The sequence below is a fragment of the Nesoenas mayeri genome, assembly GCF_963082525.1.
Source record: "Nesoenas mayeri genome assembly, chromosome: 8".
In the NCBI taxonomy this organism is placed as follows: domain Eukaryota; kingdom Metazoa; phylum Chordata; class Aves; order Columbiformes; family Columbidae; genus Nesoenas; species Nesoenas mayeri.
The window spans coordinates 19,729,460-19,749,098 of record NC_137554.1 but is presented as its reverse complement, the minus strand read 5'-3'; the positions used below and the strand labels follow the sequence as shown (position 1 = coordinate 19,749,098).

Genomic DNA, 19,639 nt, shown 5'->3' with positions numbered 1-19,639 from the left:
GTTTGTTCATTAGCTTTCGATATTAGCTTATCAGTAACCAAACTGAAAAGAGCCAGTTATCTCAGACTGGTTCCTAGCAGTCACACTAATCCAGCAACTCAACACAGACTTCCTTTAAACAAAACAAAAAAAATCAAGGCTTTATTTGCTTATTATAAAAGTGATTTTCCTCCTTTTCTTGGAGGAGGCCCAACCCAGATCAAAGAACGTCCTCACTGACAAACACTCGTCCGTAGCGCAGTTGTGCCGCAGAACCATTCCCGCAGCATTTACATCCTCTCGTCGGCTGCAGCCACTTTACACTCGGTATCACTAAAGCCTGAGCAGTTTTCAGCACTGAAGTTGCCACAAGGCTCCACAGTATCACATCTCTCTCCAAATCACTTTCCTTGTGACTGGCTGAATAAAACTCCTCAAGTGTAACATTTGGTGGGGTTTTTTTGGTGGATGGTGGGCAATGGTGGTCTGGGATTTTATTTATTTATCTATTTTTTAAGCCAAGATAGGCAAACTACTCCCTTACATAAAGTCTCTGGATTTGTTTTTAACTTCCCACTTCAAGTGTCACTAATAATATCAACACTTCAGGATTTTTTTTCCCCCAATAGTTATTTTTCCTAGCACTTATTCTCCACTTCTAGAAAAGACAGTGCCCAGTGACACCCCTGGTGTGCTTGCAGTAACTCTGGCTCCTGGGCTACTCCAGATTTGTGCAGCTCTGAGCTACAATAGACTTTTTAAAAGTATATCAATGTCTCCACAAAAGGAGAAGAGAGCAGAGATTAAACTTTCTCAAGCAGTTCAACTATATTTCAAGAACATAGCACATTTAAGCTCCTTAAATTTAATTTTCACTTAGGTTTTCAGATTCCTAATGCTCCTTTTGCAGCTACGAGACCAGCATAAGGCAACATAAGGCAAGCAGAGCATATCAATCTAACTACACTGAAATATTTTGGAGCTATGTTTTAAAATACTACAAATCCCAGACTGGAGTCCAAGGCGCTTGCTTTTCTTAACTGGAGCTGGTGAATTGGCAAGAATGCAAGGCAATTTCTAGGTCACTGAAAATGCTTGAGCCCTTATTGCTGAAGTGAGGCTTGAGTGGCTTGGAAATGCATTCTGTAGCCTGAAGTCTTCAAACGAGAGAAATAAAAGTTGCCTAGGTGGAGTTTTGACTTTTTTAGATACCTTATGGTTGCTTATATATGGGGGTTTTGAATCTTCAGGTGTTAACAACATGGGATTAATGGTCAATATTCTAACTCTTCAATGCACATTTATGGCTTGGGGTTGTTTTTCTTGTTTGTTTTGTTTCTTGTTGCTGTTGTTTGTTTGGTGTTTACTCTGGTTGGTTCCCTCCCCCCACCCAGAAACCAGCACACACATTTGTAAATGTCTTTCAGTATTGTCCTCCCTCAAATCAGCATCATCACTTAACTCTTGGTGGGACTGCAAGATACCCACCACTTCCCATTCTCCCCAAATGGGCTGCTATGCCCTCAGTAGAGACTTCAACTCCTCGTGCAAGTGAGAGAAACAGATGAATATTTTTGGCAGGTGCTGCAAAGAAAAGATTTGATGCTTCCATTGTTAATGACCCAGGTCTTCAACATAATGTCTTGTCCTGGGAGCTTTCTGAACAACCTTTTCATGGCAGAGACAGAACTCTCAGTGTCAGACATAAAACAGGAATTAATTCTAAAACTTCTTGTGCAGAATATTCATTGAGACTTCTCTCTGCCAGGTTAGTTAGGTAGATTTAAATCAAATGAAACAAAAAACCTCTGAAACAGTTTACTTATGAGATGCTGCTTTGGCTTCATTATAACTCAACCAAGTACATTTTTTGTAGCCATGTACTTGGCAAGCCTGTTTTCTGCTTTGTTAAGAGTTTTAGGAAGAATCAAGTCTTTCATTCACAGAACCGAAATTCAACTTCCAAGAGCAAACTCTTATTAATTGTACAGTGTAATACACATCTTCATAACATAGTGCTTCTGAATCCCACCACCAGTTCAATAATGCTAATTCATTTAGCTGGAAGTTTCTGTAGGTATTTATTTTCTCCTGCTCTTGATAGTTTCAATGACATTTCTGAAAGGAAACATAGTAAATACGGGGTGAACTAGTGAAGGCCAGAGCAAATACGCTAACTGCACAATATTTCAATGGAAATGTAGAAACATGCATATAAAAGACAACAAGAAAGGAAACACAAATTACTCCAAGCAGCTAATAAAAGCCTAACCTGACCTTGATATTTACAGAGCCTGGGAAATCAAGCAAAATGCCAACTCAGGTTCTAAGTGACCTTGTACAGAGTAAACAGCCAGACCACGTGGTAGTTCAAAATTGAAAACTAGAAGTAGAGAAAGGGAACAGCCTTCAACTCTTAGAGCTTTTTGCCCACTATGAAACTAAGTTACTTCCTGCATATTTCCCCTCAGAAATGCCATTTGGAGTAAGACAGACATGTTTGCTGCTTTGATTGCTCCCACATTCAGACCAGCAGGAACTGGACAGGAACTGGCAGCTTCTCTTTAGGCAGACAAGAATTGTACCAGATTTCACTGACAAGAAACAGCCATCTCCTTCTCTTAAAGCTCTTCATGTTAAAAAGAAAGAATAAAGTCTGATTCACAAAGGTAAGGCAGACTGCACTCATTTTACATGCTATCCTACGCTGAAAGAGCAGAGCATTAACTTGAGCAAATAAGAAACCAAAACTCTCACCCTGAGAAGCAGAAACAGATGCCTCTAAAAGCTGATCCTACCAAACCACACAGGCTTTGCATAAATCCCAGCTCCAAGACAGGAAGCTGCACTGAAGGCAGGACCTTCAGTCAGTTCAATCAGAGGTCTTCAGCTTTGGCAGAGACACTTTACCATAAAGGAGAAAGTTTTCTTGGCCTCTGAACAGCTCTCCAGCAGGAAAGTCTGCTGGTGCACAGCTGGAGCACCAGAGGCCAAAGCTCCGGAGAGAAGATCTCACATGCAGCTTAAGCACTAAAAACATTTGGTAGGACAAAAGATGGAAATACCTTCCTGTATGTCAGAAAAAAAAAAAAATAAAAGAAAAAAACGCACACAAACACACACACAACACAAAAAAAACACCACCCAAAAAAACCTAGTTCCTTGAACACTGAGCTGGGAGGAGACAAATATCCATTTCTCTCAAAATCACAACCACCCCAGCACTGTACTCAGACTGAACTGGAAATCAGAATATCTTAAAAGTTTAATAATACTGGAAGGGAAAGATAATCCAGTGAGAATCACAAACTGGTCCTCAAGGTCCTGAGAGGTTGACTAGAAGAGGAGCATCGGATTTCAAGCCATCATCTCAGTGCATCACCATAAGTTTGCCACTTATCTCAGACTAGCACCCTAGCACACAGGGAAGAGCTTGCTAGGTCTCTTGAAAGGGCTATCTGGGAAGCTATAAAGCAGATCTAGACAAACTCTGGAAGAGTAATTTAATTCACAAAGTATTTCAAAGATTACTGTACGGTTTTTGAATACGATCAGTGCAGCTCAGGAAAGCATGGCTCATTAGAACTGTTTACATTTTTTCTCCAAGTTTCAAAGGACTACTAAGTGAGAAGGTGAACAGCGTCTTATCACGACTCAAGAACGGGCCAAGAGATAAGAAGCAGTATTTGTACAAATGACTAAATCTAATCATGGCAGGCAGCTAGCAGTGCCACACTACAAGGGACCATGCGGTTCCTTCCCCTCTCCAACCACCCGTGTGCACTTTCAGCTGCCGGCTGGCAGGGCACATCTGGCTGGGGAAGGACATTTCTCTGGCCAGTTCTTTCTTCTCACACAAGGCAAGTGTCTGCATTGACCGCGTAATCCAAAGCACGTTGGGCAGTCAGGTCAAAGCTCAGTTTCCTCAACTCGCTGTGTGAGTCTCCCTCAGCAAATGGAAAACGAAAGATTGTGTGGAACCATCAGGCCTTCTAGTAAAATGATGTCTATGAAAAATACTGTAGCTGCATGTTGTTGAACCGTACATTTGTAAAAACATTCAATTAATCTTTAACATCCAGAATTATCCATATTCCTTGAAAATAATGAGTTGAAATTAAATATATACAGGCATTGGAGCACTTAACTAATAGTCTGGAAGACAACGAACAGTAAGCAGTGGTATCTTTAACAAAATAATATTTATATTAGCCAAGAGGAAGTCAGAGAATTTCAGACAGATTCAACCACACAAGTTTGCTGGGCAGTGCAACAGCAGACAAGGCTTGATGCACAGATGCCAAGTAAAATACAAAGGCAAACAGACTTGTTACAGAAGGTTTCAGTTAGGCACTGTTTGAGAAAATATTTCAGCTTCCCTGGAAGAGTTCAGTGACGTTCTCGGCTCAATCACAGCTTTAATCAACAAAATAAACATCAATGACAAGACATTTGACTATAAGGAAGAATAACTAATGCAACCAGTTGTTGTGTAATAGCAGTTGCACAGCCTCAGCCTGGAATACATTTTGCAGCACGGAAGCCGCCACCTCTCAATAAAGACACTGAAAGAGGGGTAGAGTTCAGGGTCCGACAGACCAAGGAGAAAATTTCGTAAGAGACTTACACCACAATGGGAGAAAGACAGATGATAAAAAAAATATAATACAACAGTTATTACAGTGAAGATAGAGCACATGGCAAAGAAATTATCTGATCATTTATATAATTTGCTCTACTGATGCAAGATCTCAAAGCAAAGAACTGCGAACCTCTCTGAACAAGGTGACACCTTTACAGAGACAGGAACATCCAAAGCAACAAATGGGTGGTAATACTGAAAAGTATTTGCAGTGTGATGTCCAGATGACATCTAAATTCCAGACCCTCTGATGAAGCCACTTTGACAGCTCTCTGTGAGCAACACGATCAATACGACTGCTGCCTTCAGTCCCACACAGGAATTCAAAGGACTACACTGTTCACATCCATAAAACCCACCCCCCATCACATGTGTGTTTAGTAAAGGTTTCCTCTGATTAAGTATTATGGCGGTTTCCCCTAAAAAAAAAACACATATTTTTTCCCTGTAGGAATTATCAGAAGTAGGGAGAGGCATCATAGCCTTCAAACAAAGTGCTCCTTGCCTAGGATCTCACAGCATCTTACTCCCATTTGAAATATGGAACTACTGAGCAACAAAGCAGTAGCAGCCATTCCCAAACCTCAGGTGTTGGGGTTTTGGTTTTGGTTTTAAAATAGCTACTGTATCTCAGGTAATGTCAAATGCTATTAAAGATATCACAAAGTTTAAGAGCTTAATATAGAATTTGAACAACTGAAGATGAATCTACAATTGTAGCAAGTAAACATCTATGCTTATTTGAGGCTAATATGGTAGAGAAAAGAGTTTAATTTCATAACCTCAGTGGGAAGCATGTAGTGGAACTAATGGGCTTTTACAAGGGATTTTACAACCCACAAATACAAAACTCTGGGCTTTAAGAGACTTATGCACACCCTGATCCATTAAATACTGCCCTAAATCACTCCCCACAGACTACTGGGTAGAGAGGGCAGTCCTGACAGGGCTCTTCAGAGCAGCAATAAAAAAGAACAGAACAAAATTAATTAAAAATTACCAGTGATGCACTAATGACAGACTGGTTTAATATGGCAGTGGCAGGTGAAATGACTCAGGACAGCAGCAGCACAGAGGAATAACCAAAAAGAAATACACATCTCCAAGCTACTCTTCATTTTGCCTCTCTCTTTACCTCCTCTGGAAAATGCAGTGAACCAGGGAAATACCTAACAAGGGAAAGTATCTACAAGGAAAAAAATGTAACAGTTTGAGCCAAACATTACAATATAAGCTTCGTATACTCCAGCTATCTCAGCAAGTCATCTGCAGTAATTATCCAAAGACAAATCACCTCATTCTAAGTACAAGGCAAGAGACAGAAACTTTCAGAAACAAGTCAGCTGCAGATAAAACAACTGCTACCCATTAGCCTGGTCTCATGGCTCATATCCACCAACCCATCCTCACCAGAAGGTCAGGCTTTATTTTATTTTTACTGCCAAACACAGGCAAGATGTACTGAAAACTTAAGGTCCATAAGGGATTATGTGGCATGTTTGATTGCAAAGAGTATTTCTGGCCTGCAAAGTCAGCAAAGGTGCAAGGGAAGAGACAGCAGTGCTGTCTAAATCAGATGCTGTCATTCTGCTATGGGTTCAGCTCTGCTGTTAACACCTCAGGTGTTTTATCACAGCTACCATCTAAGCAAGGCTTGCTTTTGGAAATGGAAAGAACCATGAAACAAATGGGAGGCTGTGGTAGGTGTTCCAGAATCCATACTCGATAAGGTACTAATGGTGTAACTTTTAATGCCTCCAAAATCAATCTGCTCTGCACAACAGTGGAATCAAGCACCACAAGAGAAGCAAACAACATCCAGGACAAAGTTTATGTCCAACGCTTCAAATCATTTGTATACTCCAACTGGGAGCTGCCAGCTCCGGAGGCTGCCACATGCTCCCTGCTCCCTTTGTATCTGCCAGTTCAAACATGAAGGAAGAAAAAGACTCATAATCCCTCTTGGCCTCTTTCAGAGAGCTGTCTCTTGGAGATACTACTGTAGTGACGGCTAATCACCAGCCAGCCTGCCAAGTTCAGTGTAGACGGATCTCAGCCAGTACCAAAGACACTACTATGCTTTTTAATAACGTTTGGAAAGGCACCAGAAAGTCTGCCATTGCTGGGAGAGATGCCGGCACTTCTGGCAGGAGTCTGACACAGCCTGCCTGTGTTCACACAAAGGTGAGGAATTGCTGTTTGCACATTCTGGTTGGCAGGTGCATGCACAATCGGAAAAGAATGCAACACTGACAGCGCTCTGGCAGGTAAATAATCAATACGCTACAGAAAGTAGCAAGGATGTATATTCCACCATTTATGAGACTGGCACATTCAAGATTTTATGAGCCATCACAGAATAGATTGGGTTGGAATCTAGTATCAGAATTAGTTCTTCCACATTTCAAGCCCTCTAAGTATTCTAGCAAAGCGGTATCTTCTGACCACTAAGTTAAAAGGACTTGTTACTGCATACGTCGTGATAGAGAAGTCGAGGAAAATGGTACTTGGCAAAAAAAAAAGTTTTAAAAACCAAAAACCAGAGCATACGGTCTGACATAAAAATGTTAAACATTAGCCTTTTCATGTTTATCCTCCCTTCTCAGCAAAGTCACATCTGCCCAGAGTTTAAGGCTGGGATTCTCAAATAAAAGAAAGGTAAGGAGCAAATATTACTCTAATTAAATAGGAATCGAACCCTTAATGCCCCCTCTTTGAAAATTCCTGTGTAAAGCTTCACAGAAAAAGTAACCCTTGTGCTAGTGTTTAAGAGCATATGACCAAGCTAACAGCTATTTTAATTAAAAAGCACAGCCCTGCTGCCTGAAGAGCTTTTCTGCTCAAGACAAACATTTGCTTCTTAAGCTAGTTCCAAATGCTGGAGTTATTTGGTGGAGTCAGCTGTTGGGACACTGTGCTTCCCTTGAGACAAAAGTCTCCTAGATTTTAAAATATACAGTTCACTGGAGCCCCCTTTTCAGGGGGAAACAAAGCCTAAATAAATACGACTGCCATGGGAGTCTTGGCTTCCCAGTCACAGGGGTAGATGTAATGAAAGGAGGCAAGCGGGCCAAGCCTGCAACTGAAACACTATAGCATGGGTCTTCCAAAACCCACTTCAGTGTGGACATAGTGTCCCCCGCAAAAACACCCAGAAACTCACCCCCAACTCCTGATGCAGCAGTTCAGGAGCAAACTACGCAAGGGTCTTAGGACACATATCTTAATCTCTGCCACGCACCATTCCCAAAAGGTGATCTGGATCAAATACAGACTCATTATGACCCTCTGAAACACTGCAAACTTTTCACAGCAGAGTAGGAGTCCTTCTCAGCCAAGAAAAACAAAAGCATTTACAGCATTTAATACCGTTAATCACTTTAGTACCCGAATTCTCGAGTCATCTTTTTTGACACAAACTGCATAGGTTAGATCAACAAAGTAAATGGATGCATTTTAAACAAAGCCTTGGTTCTTCATATAAATTGTAGTCTGGAAAGACTGATAAGGCTTTACATTCTCAGCTCATTTCACCAGGTCCTGTGGAAGGACACCCTAACCTTCCACACCAGTTTACAGCCGTGGACGCCGTCAGTGCCTCTGCATCCACTTACCCATGAGACTGCCCTGGGAATTTTAATTCCTGATCCCAGACAAGGGGGAAAAAAAATAAAAAAGCAAGCAGCTGGACAGGATTTTTTCCTGGATTAGTGAGTTAAAGTGGCACAATCCAACAAATACCAGAGCGAGCTCAGGGAAGGGTGGCTGGGAGAGAAGGCAAAGACACCTCCTCCTCTGACCACAGTGAGCCCCACCAGGCTGGTTTAACTGCTGCAGAACAGCAGCATAAAGCAGAGTCTTCACATGGCAGAGACGTTAGTCAGGATTTTTGGCTGATTTTAACTCAAAACACACTTGAAACACACCAAATTCTCTGGGCTGCCATGCATAGAGGATTAGAATTCAGTCTCTCACAAAAGCATGCTGATCTATTTCCGAGAAAAAAAGTGAGCTTCATTACATATCTGCAACATGGTGCCTTGAAAGGACTCAAACAAACACTGGTTCTGACAAAGGATTTAGCCTGGGACAACATAAAGTCATCCTTACACAAACAAACAACCAGTTAACATTCAGCAACAGGAAAGATCTTGGGCAGTTTCACCAACACAAATCCAAGAGTGTCTTGCCAGTTACAAATTTACAAGGTTGACAATCACTGTAACCATATGAAATACGAGAACTCTGAAGGTGACAAAAACATTAGTGACAGCAGGAATTTCTCATCATTGTTTCTGAAAGGCAAGATTTTATCTTTCCAGAAAAATAAACCACACAACAACACAGCAAAATGAGAGAGAAGGCACATACTTCAACAGAAAAGGAGCAGTGAGCTCTGTTTGAGGAGTAGGAAATGAAGACTGAAAGCAAACAGTTTCTCAAAAGCTAGATTCCAGTAACAAGCAGAAAAAAATAACAAAAAAATGCATAGTTATGTAGTCCAGGCTACCACCTGTTAGGGAATTACAAGAGGCAGATGGTTACCAAAAGGAATTAGGACAGATTGTCTTTCAGTAAAGAATGCTTCAATATTACTTTACACAAAACTATTCTTCCTTGGGTGCAGTACAGCTTCTTGATTTTTCTAGAAAGGAATGGGACTGGTTTCTCCATGCCAGGAAGCACAAACATATTAACAAACATGCTAGACAGAGACTAAAGCTGCAAACAGACCAATTTTAACTGCTCCAAGATCACTTCACAAATAAGCATGAGCAAGAAGAGACTGCAGAAGAACAGTTATGAATACAGCACATCTACACTGTTAAAGTACTTTTATAAAATTCAACATTCTTTCACTTTTGACTAATGTTTACTCAAATGTGCATGTTTGGGTCTTTTTTTTTTAAGCTGAACACAATGTCCTTTAACCTCAAGGTCTCACTGGAAGCTTTTGATTTCCTGAAGTGTTCACTCTCACAGTTCCTCACTGCTGGCTATAAGCACTTATCAGGACAGATTCTGCAAGAGCTGTTTGCTCAGCTCTCCTCTTTTCACTTACCTTAGAGATGATTTACAATGTTATAAACCTTGTTTATGTAAAAGATGGACCTGTACTTATACAACATTTCCTTATTGCCAAGTAACTCATTATTGTAGTTTACTTCTGTCAGCATCAGCTGCAGTTTCATCTTGGGGGGGGAAAAAAAAGTCACATCTCCAAACTATTCAACTATTCTAGCAGTCATCCATCCATCTTCCCTATTTCGTGCCCTGCTTCAGTGTCACCCTTCACACCTCCAAGCAGCACGTGTAGTGGTATATTTCACCTTCCTGGTCTCTAACTGAACATGCAGAAAAGGGACTGAAGTCCCTTCAGAGAAACAAGTTTTTCAGAAAACACAACTGAGATGAGGGTGCAGGGTCACTGCTGGGCTGAGCTGCAGGACCACATTAGAACAAGAGGCATTTGGGCGACTTGCAAGACAGTCTGTCAAACATCCAGCAGTATGAATGTGCATAGATACTTCTGAAGTTACTAGTGTTTTAGTTTCAACAGCAAAACTGGCCTGGTTCATTTTAAACAAGATAGTTCAGTTCCCCAAAGGCGCTGTTGTTCATTGTTTGAGCAGCCAAGCTGCTGTTTCCTAAATGGTGAGACCAGTTTTAGTTCCAAACTGGTCTGATTCTTGAAGTCTAGAAAGTCAATGGCCTTGAGAATCCACCATCTAAAACCACTGCTGTCCTGATAACCTTAACTTCACCATAAACAAAGGAAATTCTCAGAAATCCCATTCCATTAAATTGCTCTAGAAAGCCATGGGAATGTGATGTTTGGGGAGTTCCTCTCTCTCTTTCCAGGGTTTTACCAAAGAAAGATGAGTCAAGACTAGGCCACAACATAGGTCTAATGGTTTTTCCTAATGCCAGTCAGAGCCCATGAGAGGTTCAGAGAGTGAACGAGCACCACTGCATTGCAAAGAAATTCAGCATTTAATCACAGAGACAATCTACCACAAAATCAAAAGAGAATCACAGCCTATTGCCACTCAAGTCTCTTCCAGGAGAGCTGCAGAAGTCATCCCTAATGACAGCAGCCAGCCACCCAAATCCTGTAAACCAAGGTAAATTTATCATGCCTCTACAAAGCAAAATAATCCCTTGTAGATTATATACTCACACTGTACACACTCGTGATCCATCATATCCTTTATTTTCCTTCAGGAGTAAGCCTGAGATTAATTTACTACTGACAGATTCTAGAAGCCATAAAAAGGTTTATAATTTCTGTTGTGTGGAGCAAGATTTTAGGGGTCAGTGAAGGGCTGTTGGCTCCACACCCAAGCTGTCTTGTTTTCCTTTCCAGGTTTCACTTTCTGTGGGCTTTACAGACATACAGACAGAGGAGTATAAAAGAAAGCGCACTTGCTTATTAAGGGGAAAACTCATTTTCTCCTATTTACACCAAGTTTCAAAGAGCTATGCAAGCAGTGGTGCATTTCACTCTTATGTGGTTTTAACCTCATTTAAGAATGTATAATTTTAAAGTTAATGAGGGTTCTTAACTGGCAGCCTCCTTTGCAGTTAATGACAACGGGTTTATAATGAGAATGACGTTCTCTGAAGAAAAAAAAAAAAGCTAGAACAACGTGAAACCTCTGGTCTCTAGTAGTCAAACTCCTCACAGTAAATTTGTCTGAACTACCAATCACTACAGATGTTCTGGCTTCAAATACAGTATTTTCTAGATACAGAAGAAAAAGGGGCTAAGGGTTCTTCAGAAGCTGAGAAGCAAGTCCAAGCCTAGTTCCAAAACAAGTATCCCAGTTTACTTTATGAAAGCAAAAATGCTAAACTGAGTCCACATCTGAGTCTTCCTGTTTTAGTGCTGATTTTCTCACCTATGATTTTGAAAGAAGGGCAAAACTAAACTCATATGAAAAAGTGTGCCAGCTAAGAATGACTCGTGTGACTCAAAAAAACAACCCCAAACCCAGAGGTTATTTGTTTATTTTTGAGGTATGGAGACATTTTGTGACTAAAAATGACACTGAATTTCCTGTAAGCTGCTTCCTTACATCATGCATAACACTTTCTCGAAATTCACACTTTTTTCCCCCCTACAGACTCAGAGTAAAGCAGACTCATTTATGAAGCAAAAGTAGCTTTGCTAGTCGGAGAACTACAGATAAAAATCAGTCATAGCAGGAAAATAATAGCAGCAAAACATAAGCTTCCCATACCTATACTGCTTTTCTCTTCCCTCCCTTTCTTGCACCTATGTAGTCTTTCAGATTTGCCCTGTTTTTCAGCAGTGTTACTATTATCTACATGGGGATCATTATTCCAGGTTAAAAGGACTCCCAAGACGTATCGGCAAAGCGCTGCTAATGCGCACACCTGTAATAGCAAAGCTACGCTTTGTACTTTTGTAAAAACACGTATCCTCTTACAAAGTAATCCATGCAAGCAGAAGCACAGCTCTGTCAGTCACACTGCACTGCAGCTCAAGAATCTCAGTACCCATCTGCCAAACCCACGTGCACGTAAGTCTGTAATACTGCCTGGTGCAATGGGAAATCACCCTCCATTGTGGTGGCTTTGATGAAATCAGTTTTCTTTTAAGGGCTCTACTGACATCTGCCCCCTAGACTGCAGAACAAGTCACAGATGTGAGCGGCGTTCAGTTGTATGCAACTCCAGTTGTACATTGGGTGAAGGCCAGAAGTCCTACATTTCATTCCCATAAGTGTGCCCAGCCCATACAAGAATGTTTTACATAGTACGTACCTGTCCATTGTGGCGGGCAACGGCAATTGTACGTGTTCACACCATCCACGCAGATACCCCCATTCTGGCAGTTGTGATTTGGGCAGTCATCAACATTGTGTCCACAGACTGTTCCCTCAAAACCTGGACAAAACAGAAACACAACAGACTGAAATGGGCTTCCAGCCTCTTTTAAAGATAATTCAACCTTCATTCAGCTTCCTCGCTTCCTTACTTCTCAAAGAATTGCCTTGTCAACCTAATCCTGATGAACCTCAATGTAGCAGACCGACCAGAGACTTCATTGAATGCCTCTGCTGATAGCAAGCAGGTCAGATTACAGAGTTAGAAAACTACTGCCGCAGGTTGATGGTCAAATACATCATCATCACCTAAAATACAAGGGTATTTCTTCTTTAAGTGACTAATGAACACTGCCATTGAAAGCAAACAAAGTGAAGACCAAGAGATTCAGTTTACTATGAGGTGAACTCCACACTGCCCATCAAGCAGCAGTCAGACCACCACCCAGGACAAGTTTTTCCCATGGCAAAAAAGTGCGTGGCATTCCCTCCACAAATCCCTCAGCATAGTTCATACGCCTTGGCCATGTCAAAGAAAGATCTTACATGCTTTAAAAATGAGCTTCCAAATTCTCGATTTGGCCCTCTTCAGTGTTAGACAAGTCAATCAACAAAGTAGCCACCACCCAATTGATGCTTATACACTAAGGTCTGGTTGAAAAGCAGAAGAAACCAGATACCCTGCCTCTGTCAAAATCAAGGCTCAAATGAACATTGCTACACTGGCAAAATATCCTTGTCAGATCTCCCTCTCCTTTCTAATAAGGAGAAGTGAAGACATCAGGGAAGGGAGCCATCAATAATCCATCTTCCCCTCGATTTCTCCTGCTGATTTACTTCATGCTTCATTAAATAAACCTGGCATTTCTGCTGGATGAGAGCGCTATTTATCAAAGCGCAAGTGGATGCATGCTAATGTGGACGAAGTAAATGATTCCAGAACACACGCGTTAATTTAAAACACCAGCTCTGCCTCTTCACTGCTTTGGAATGCAATATTAACAGTCCTCTCATCCAAAATTATGCTTTAACCCCTCTACTTTTGATGTCCTGTTCCAGACACTTCCATAACATCTGTGTCAAGTCACACAGACTCTCTAGGCAACATCTGGTCCAACGCAGATCATGCTGTGTGGCAGATGAGACGGAGACTGTAAAGCTCTGAAGCAGCTTCTCCGAATTACCACCATTCTCAAGAGACCCAAGATGACTCATATGCATTCCCACCTCTTGAACTTCACCAATACTACAGGTTAGAGTCAGAAGTGAAGAGGAATGCTGTTACCAAGCTTGATATCAAGTGCGTTAGCATCCAACATCAAGGAAGAATAGACTCAACATAAAAAACCCCACCTACCTGTACTATTACTATTATCCTTTCCCTTCAAAGCCCTTCCACCTTCACCCATGACCCTTCAAATTTTGTGGCAGTAGGGAAGGTGAAAATGAAGAGGAAAGACACTGTGGTGAGTCTAAATCCTAATAATCATAGCAATGCCTTCCTGGCAAAAGGTGCTGCGAAACAGCTACCAAGGAATACAATTAGTATCAGATCACTATAATTAAATCCGTATAAAGCTACCATGCATGATCAAAGGCTCAGCTGTAAAACACAGAGGTGTCCTATCCGCTTGCTCTTCAACTTGAGGAGAATCATCCCACTGACCACAGATTGCCCTCAGGCCAGCAATGTGATCGGCATCGAAATGCACCCAGAAACACAAACTCAAAAGGTTTATGTTCCTGTCCTTTCAGCTTGGACAATGTGGAAGACCTATCCTGCTTTCTAGTAAACAAATTCCTGACAGTAGTCGTGTTTAACTCACTGTACTGGACACAAATTTAAAGTGGCTCAATGATTCTGAGTAACAATAAAGCACAGAAGTCACTCCAATACCAAACCATTGTACATTTTCACATTTTAACCAGTTATACTGCAATCTACGGGCTGGTCCACAAGCATCTCATGCAAATGCAGAAAACCATTAATCCCACACTAAAAGCTGGATGGTATCACTAGTGTCAGTAGAACAGAAACAAAAAATAGCTTCCAAAAAGAAGTAGTAAAAGGTTCAAGAGAAATGAAACACAGCCAAGTGTGCTCAGTCTAAAGGCATCTCCAAGGGAAAGAAAAATCAGGAAGAGTTGAAATGGTGAAGATGACACTATTTTGAGGGAACAGCTGAAATAAAAACACAAGTTCCCTCAGTAACTTCCCAACTCCCAAATTCCATTTAAATTTGCCTTACTCTGAAGAACAACTTTGGCATAGTTTCAGAACATCTAAAAGCTATAAAGGCATGAGTTTTGTGTCCTCTTCAAGTCAAACTCACAGCACAATATAGTGATCTGCTTAATTTGTAAATCAAACTGCTCTAGTGAAGTTTAGCTTTCGTTTGTAAAACCAGTCCTTTAGAGTCATGGTTGTTTGGGCCAATACAACTAACTATATTTGAACATGACAAGCATGAAGCTGCTCCACAACACTAGTCTATCTTAAACTGGGTCCCAGGATCTGATTTTACAGTGACATAACACAAATATTTTCCCAAAAGCCATAGAGTTCACTGTTTTGATGTATTTGGACACCTGACACTGTTTCCTGTTCCCCCCTGTTCTGGGACTCACATGTTGTCCTTTGCTTTCTTCCCTCCAAGAAAAGAGTTTGCAATACATATCCTGACTTTTGCTCCGTTATCTCCAAGCACAGCGAACTAAGGAATGAGAACCTCAAGGGGAAAAGTGTTCCCACTGCTAACAGCATGTTGTTCCTCCTCTAGTACACAGAGGGATACAAGTATTAATAGATAACTTTACGCTTATGTCATCTGAAATCTCAAGCCTCTTCCAGAGTGCTATATCCAATTCTCTCAAAATCCTAACTCTTAGAATCATAGAATATAATGAGTTGGAAGGGACTCACAAGGATCATGGAGTCCAGTTCCTGTCCCTACACATGAGAACCCCACAGTTCACACCACGTGTCTCAGGATGTTGTCCAGTCTCTTCTTGAACACTGTCAGGCTTAGGGCTGTGACACCTCCCTGCAGAGCCTGTTCAGTGCTCCACCACCCTCTGGGTGAAGAACCTTTTCCTAATGTCTGACCTAAACCTCCCCTTCTTACCCTTCGCTCAACCTATAAACAACACCTCAGATTTTCTGGAGGACCAATTATTTAAGGAGGCAGGAAATTACACCTGAAAACGGCAAGCTGTTGCCAGATTCAGAGCCTGATGACAAGAAATGAGGGATCCTGAAACAGAGTGCTAAAACTGACCCACATCATTTTAACACAGAAGTTTCTGCATACCAGGTGCCCAACAGCAGTTCCTGCATGCAACCCCAGCAATTCAGCTTCTTGAGATGAACACAGATACACGTGAGGTGGGCTACTCCCTGTAAGACAGCCAGCTCAGCCAGAGCAGAGGCACACACGCCATATAGTACCCCAAGACCGCTGCTGGGCAGAAGCTCCCGCCCCACAGGACCCAGCTCATCTCTGCACCCCAGTGAGCTGGGTCTGCCCACCGCAGGAAGCTCAGGATGTGCCCTGGACCCCACTGGGGATGCTGACGGCACAGGGCAGCGCAACGCGACGCTCCGAACTGACGCGAGGTGACTTCCCCTTCCCAGGAAGTGTTCCAGCTCCAGCCTGACAGATCGCTTCCTGAACAAGCCCTCAGAATTCCCTGGGGTCCTTATCTTAGTTAATGGGTAATTATTTTGATGGATAACAATGAATAATCACTTTCCCAGCTAAGAACTTCCTCTATTGACTTGTTTAACATTCCATTAAAGGTTAGTTGCCAAATGAACTCCTTTTTTGTCAAATATTTATAACTACAAGCTCATTCTTATATTTAAAGGAGTTCCTAATGCTTCAGGTTAAGTCTCTTGCACAGAGGTATTTCCTTTATACTACAACTACCTGTTATGACTGACCTAACATGCTCACTTGTCTACAATCTTTTTATCTAAATCAAAGCCTAGAGGAAAAATGATTATGCTAGATGGACAGAAAATAAGCTACCTTTTATACAGATGTAAGTGAAGTTATATATACTGTCAGTATGACATATGCCATCAAATGCTGATCTCTTCTAACAGATGACTTCATGAACTACCTAATGCAAGATTTGTTTGTGTAAAGCCACAAGTGAAATGGGAACTTGAGAATTTAAAATAGCAGCTTGACTACACTGTGGATAAACAGTACTCACACTGCTGGAGAAAAAGTTGCTGTGACGTTTAACTCCCAAGCTGTAAGACTTTTTCCATGTTTTCAAGCTCTCATTCTCATGTATCTATATTTACACAAAATGAATTTCACTCAAAAGCAAAGCAAAAAACATCTACAGGAAATAAGAACTTATTTTGGAGTCAGTCCAGGAGTAACCTAATTATGCTTAAATTGCTGCTTGGGCATAATCAGTTTCTTCAAAGCAGTTTCTCAGGTCACAAGATGCAAAATCACACCAAAACCCATTGCAGTCATTCAAGATGTAACTGCCTCCTGCCTTTATGGACCTAACACGGAGTTCTGGTAACATCTTAAGGCCATCCAGAATGACCAGAATAATTCCATTTATAGTCACATATCAGCAGCATTGCTCCATTTGAGAGCAAGAGTCTAAAGAGGAATTTCTAGCCCATACTCTTGGCTCTCTCTTCCAGATGAGTTGGCCTTGTTCACATCTTCCCTGGGCGTATCAGACCATTTCTCTCTGACCTTTCCAGACAGAACCTGTTCTAACACTTAGAAATTTCAAGCTGCATGCTTGACTGTAAAGAAGAAGAAATGGCTGAGTGCCTTGCCTTTAGTGAAGAGCTGAATCTAAGCATTTTGGTCTCCAACCTTTTTTTTTTTTTCTGTTTTTCAAATGACTAGTTTTAAAAATGAAGCTACCAAAACAACATGGCCAACTTAAATAAATACAGGAAATACAGAAGTTAAGGTTCTCAAAGCTGCATTAACTCACTCCCACTATACACATTGTGTAACAAGTCCAAAAAACCAGCTAATTATCCAAAACGTGTGTGAGTAGTGTGGGTGTGTAACTGTCACTATAGTAATCACATTTTCATTTCCTGATCGTAGTTTAGCCAGCCTACATGCTCGTCTAAGGGAAAACATACTCCTACCCAGTCTCGTGTCCCTGTAAGAGAATCACAAAAGCAAACTGTCTTATCAGCTTTATAGAATCAAGTCCTTCAAACTTCCTCTCCTCTTCCCCCCCCCACACTGGTTCTGCACAAGATGTTAAGCTCCCTGAACTGGCTAAACAGATCTGACATTAGGAAAATTCTGAATTTCTGATCAAGCCTGCTAATCCAGAGATACTTAGTTTACAATTTAACTTAAAAAACATGCAAAGCATTAAAGCAATACATTCCCTCAAAGCAACTGTTAGTTAAGTTACAGCATTTTCAAAGACCCTGTATGTTCAGGCACTGTTTCTTCAGGCATAGTTAGAAACGGTTGCTTTCACACAAAAATAAAGATGATACATCCTTCTATTTTAAGATCAACTTTCCTAAATTCCTCAAAGTCACATGCTTGCTCAGGCAGCCCAGAAAGTTATCATGCAGGCACTAGCTAAGGTTGGCAACGTACATTTAAGATCATTTGAGCCAATAGTGTAAGACAAAGGTCTCCAAAAAGAGAATATTTTTCACACGTTCTAAATGCTCTTTCTGCACGTACCTGTAACTCCAGATGATCCTCATGAGACTGCAGTCACTCTACATTCATCCTAAACAGTATATGGCAGCTACATCTTTCACATAAATAACAGAGAAATGCTTAAGGGAAGAGAGTTTACTTTTCTAGATTACCACACACCAAGTGTTCATGTGCCAAACTGCAATACACTGAAGTAGGAAGTCTAGTCAAAAGCATTTCCAAACAATTGCTTTCCCATGGATTGAATTACTCAGTAAAAAAATATCAGCCTAAAAAAAAAAAAAAACAAAAAAAAACCAAAAAAACCACCCAATATGCAAAGATAACTAGTACTACCCTGTGGTCAGTCTGCAATTGGATGGGGAAGAGAGGGCAGGATGAGACCACCAGGGCCCCAACCAGGTGACACATGATCATTTGGTAGAGACAGATGCCTTGGTGATTGAAGCCCTGCTTGAAACACAAAGCCAATACAGCTCATGATCCTGTGTAAGCACATTGCCCTGCTGTGGATGAACTCAGGGCAGCTAACAACATCAGAAAACAAGCAAGCATTATTTATCTGGATGTATTACAGGACAAAAAGGGTGTGGTGAGTTGGAAATGGTATCTTGTAAGATTTGGAAGAACTAGATGAAAAAAAGGAAGGGAGCAGAACCTAAGATGCTTTAGGAGTAAAGACGGAGAAGAAGAAAGACACATGTTCATCTTTATTCAAGCACTGAAGTTAACTGTGGCCTTTACTGACTCAAAACTATGTATCTGTAGAGGTTTCTACTCTTGGAATTTCACATTTCAAATAGGCATTAGGAGATACCACACTAATCTCCTTGAATCTGCCTCATAATTCTTACCTGTTAGATTCTCTGCTTCTAACTGGCTTCCAAAGAAATCTGCCATTTCTAGCCTTCCTCTTTCTCCCCTTCTGTATTACAAAATCCTGACACTCAGAAATTAACGTTCTAGCAGAGCTTTCTGCCTTGCTGAGATTTCTCCCTTCAACCTTAGATTACATTACTATTACACAAACTCCAAGAGCAGCTTTCAGAAGCACACAGACAGAAATGCAGTGACAAGGCTACAAAACCAAGCACTTAGAAGAAGCGCAATTTACCTGGCAGACAGTTGCACTCAAAGGTGAAGTCACTTGTTTGATGACAAGTTCCTCCGTTCATACAGGGCGATGGGGAGCACGGCACATAGACACTCTCACAGCGATGTCCCGTATAGCCTGGCTTGCACTGGCATCGGTACGAGCCGGGCAAATTGACACAGGTCCCACCATGTTGGCAAAGGCCTGGTGTGGCACATTCATTCACGTCTATCTCACACTTCTGGCCAGTGTAGCCAGACAGACAGATGCAGGAGAACTTGTTTCCAGATACAGTGCATGTGCTTCCATTGGCACAAGGTTGAGATGTACAGGCATCAATCCACTGGCACTCCTTTCCTGTAGGATTTAAGACAGAGCACTCTGTTAA

General features: G+C 41.4%; 1 protein-coding gene across 1 annotated transcript in view; it reads right to left on the bottom strand.

Annotated features, from left to right (window-relative positions):
• NOTCH2 (notch receptor 2) overlaps positions 1-19,639 on the bottom strand; it is a gene marked incomplete at both ends in the record, with an annotated part of 83,634 nt that overhangs the window by 43,695 nt on the left and 20,300 nt on the right. Inside the window, 2 exons of the mRNA XM_080349262.1 lie at positions 12,413-12,535; positions 19,273-19,608. Coding sequence (XP_080205388.1) covers positions 12,413-12,535; positions 19,273-19,608 — 459 coding nt within the window. The remainder of the gene's footprint in view (positions 1-12,412; positions 12,536-19,272; positions 19,609-19,639) is intronic.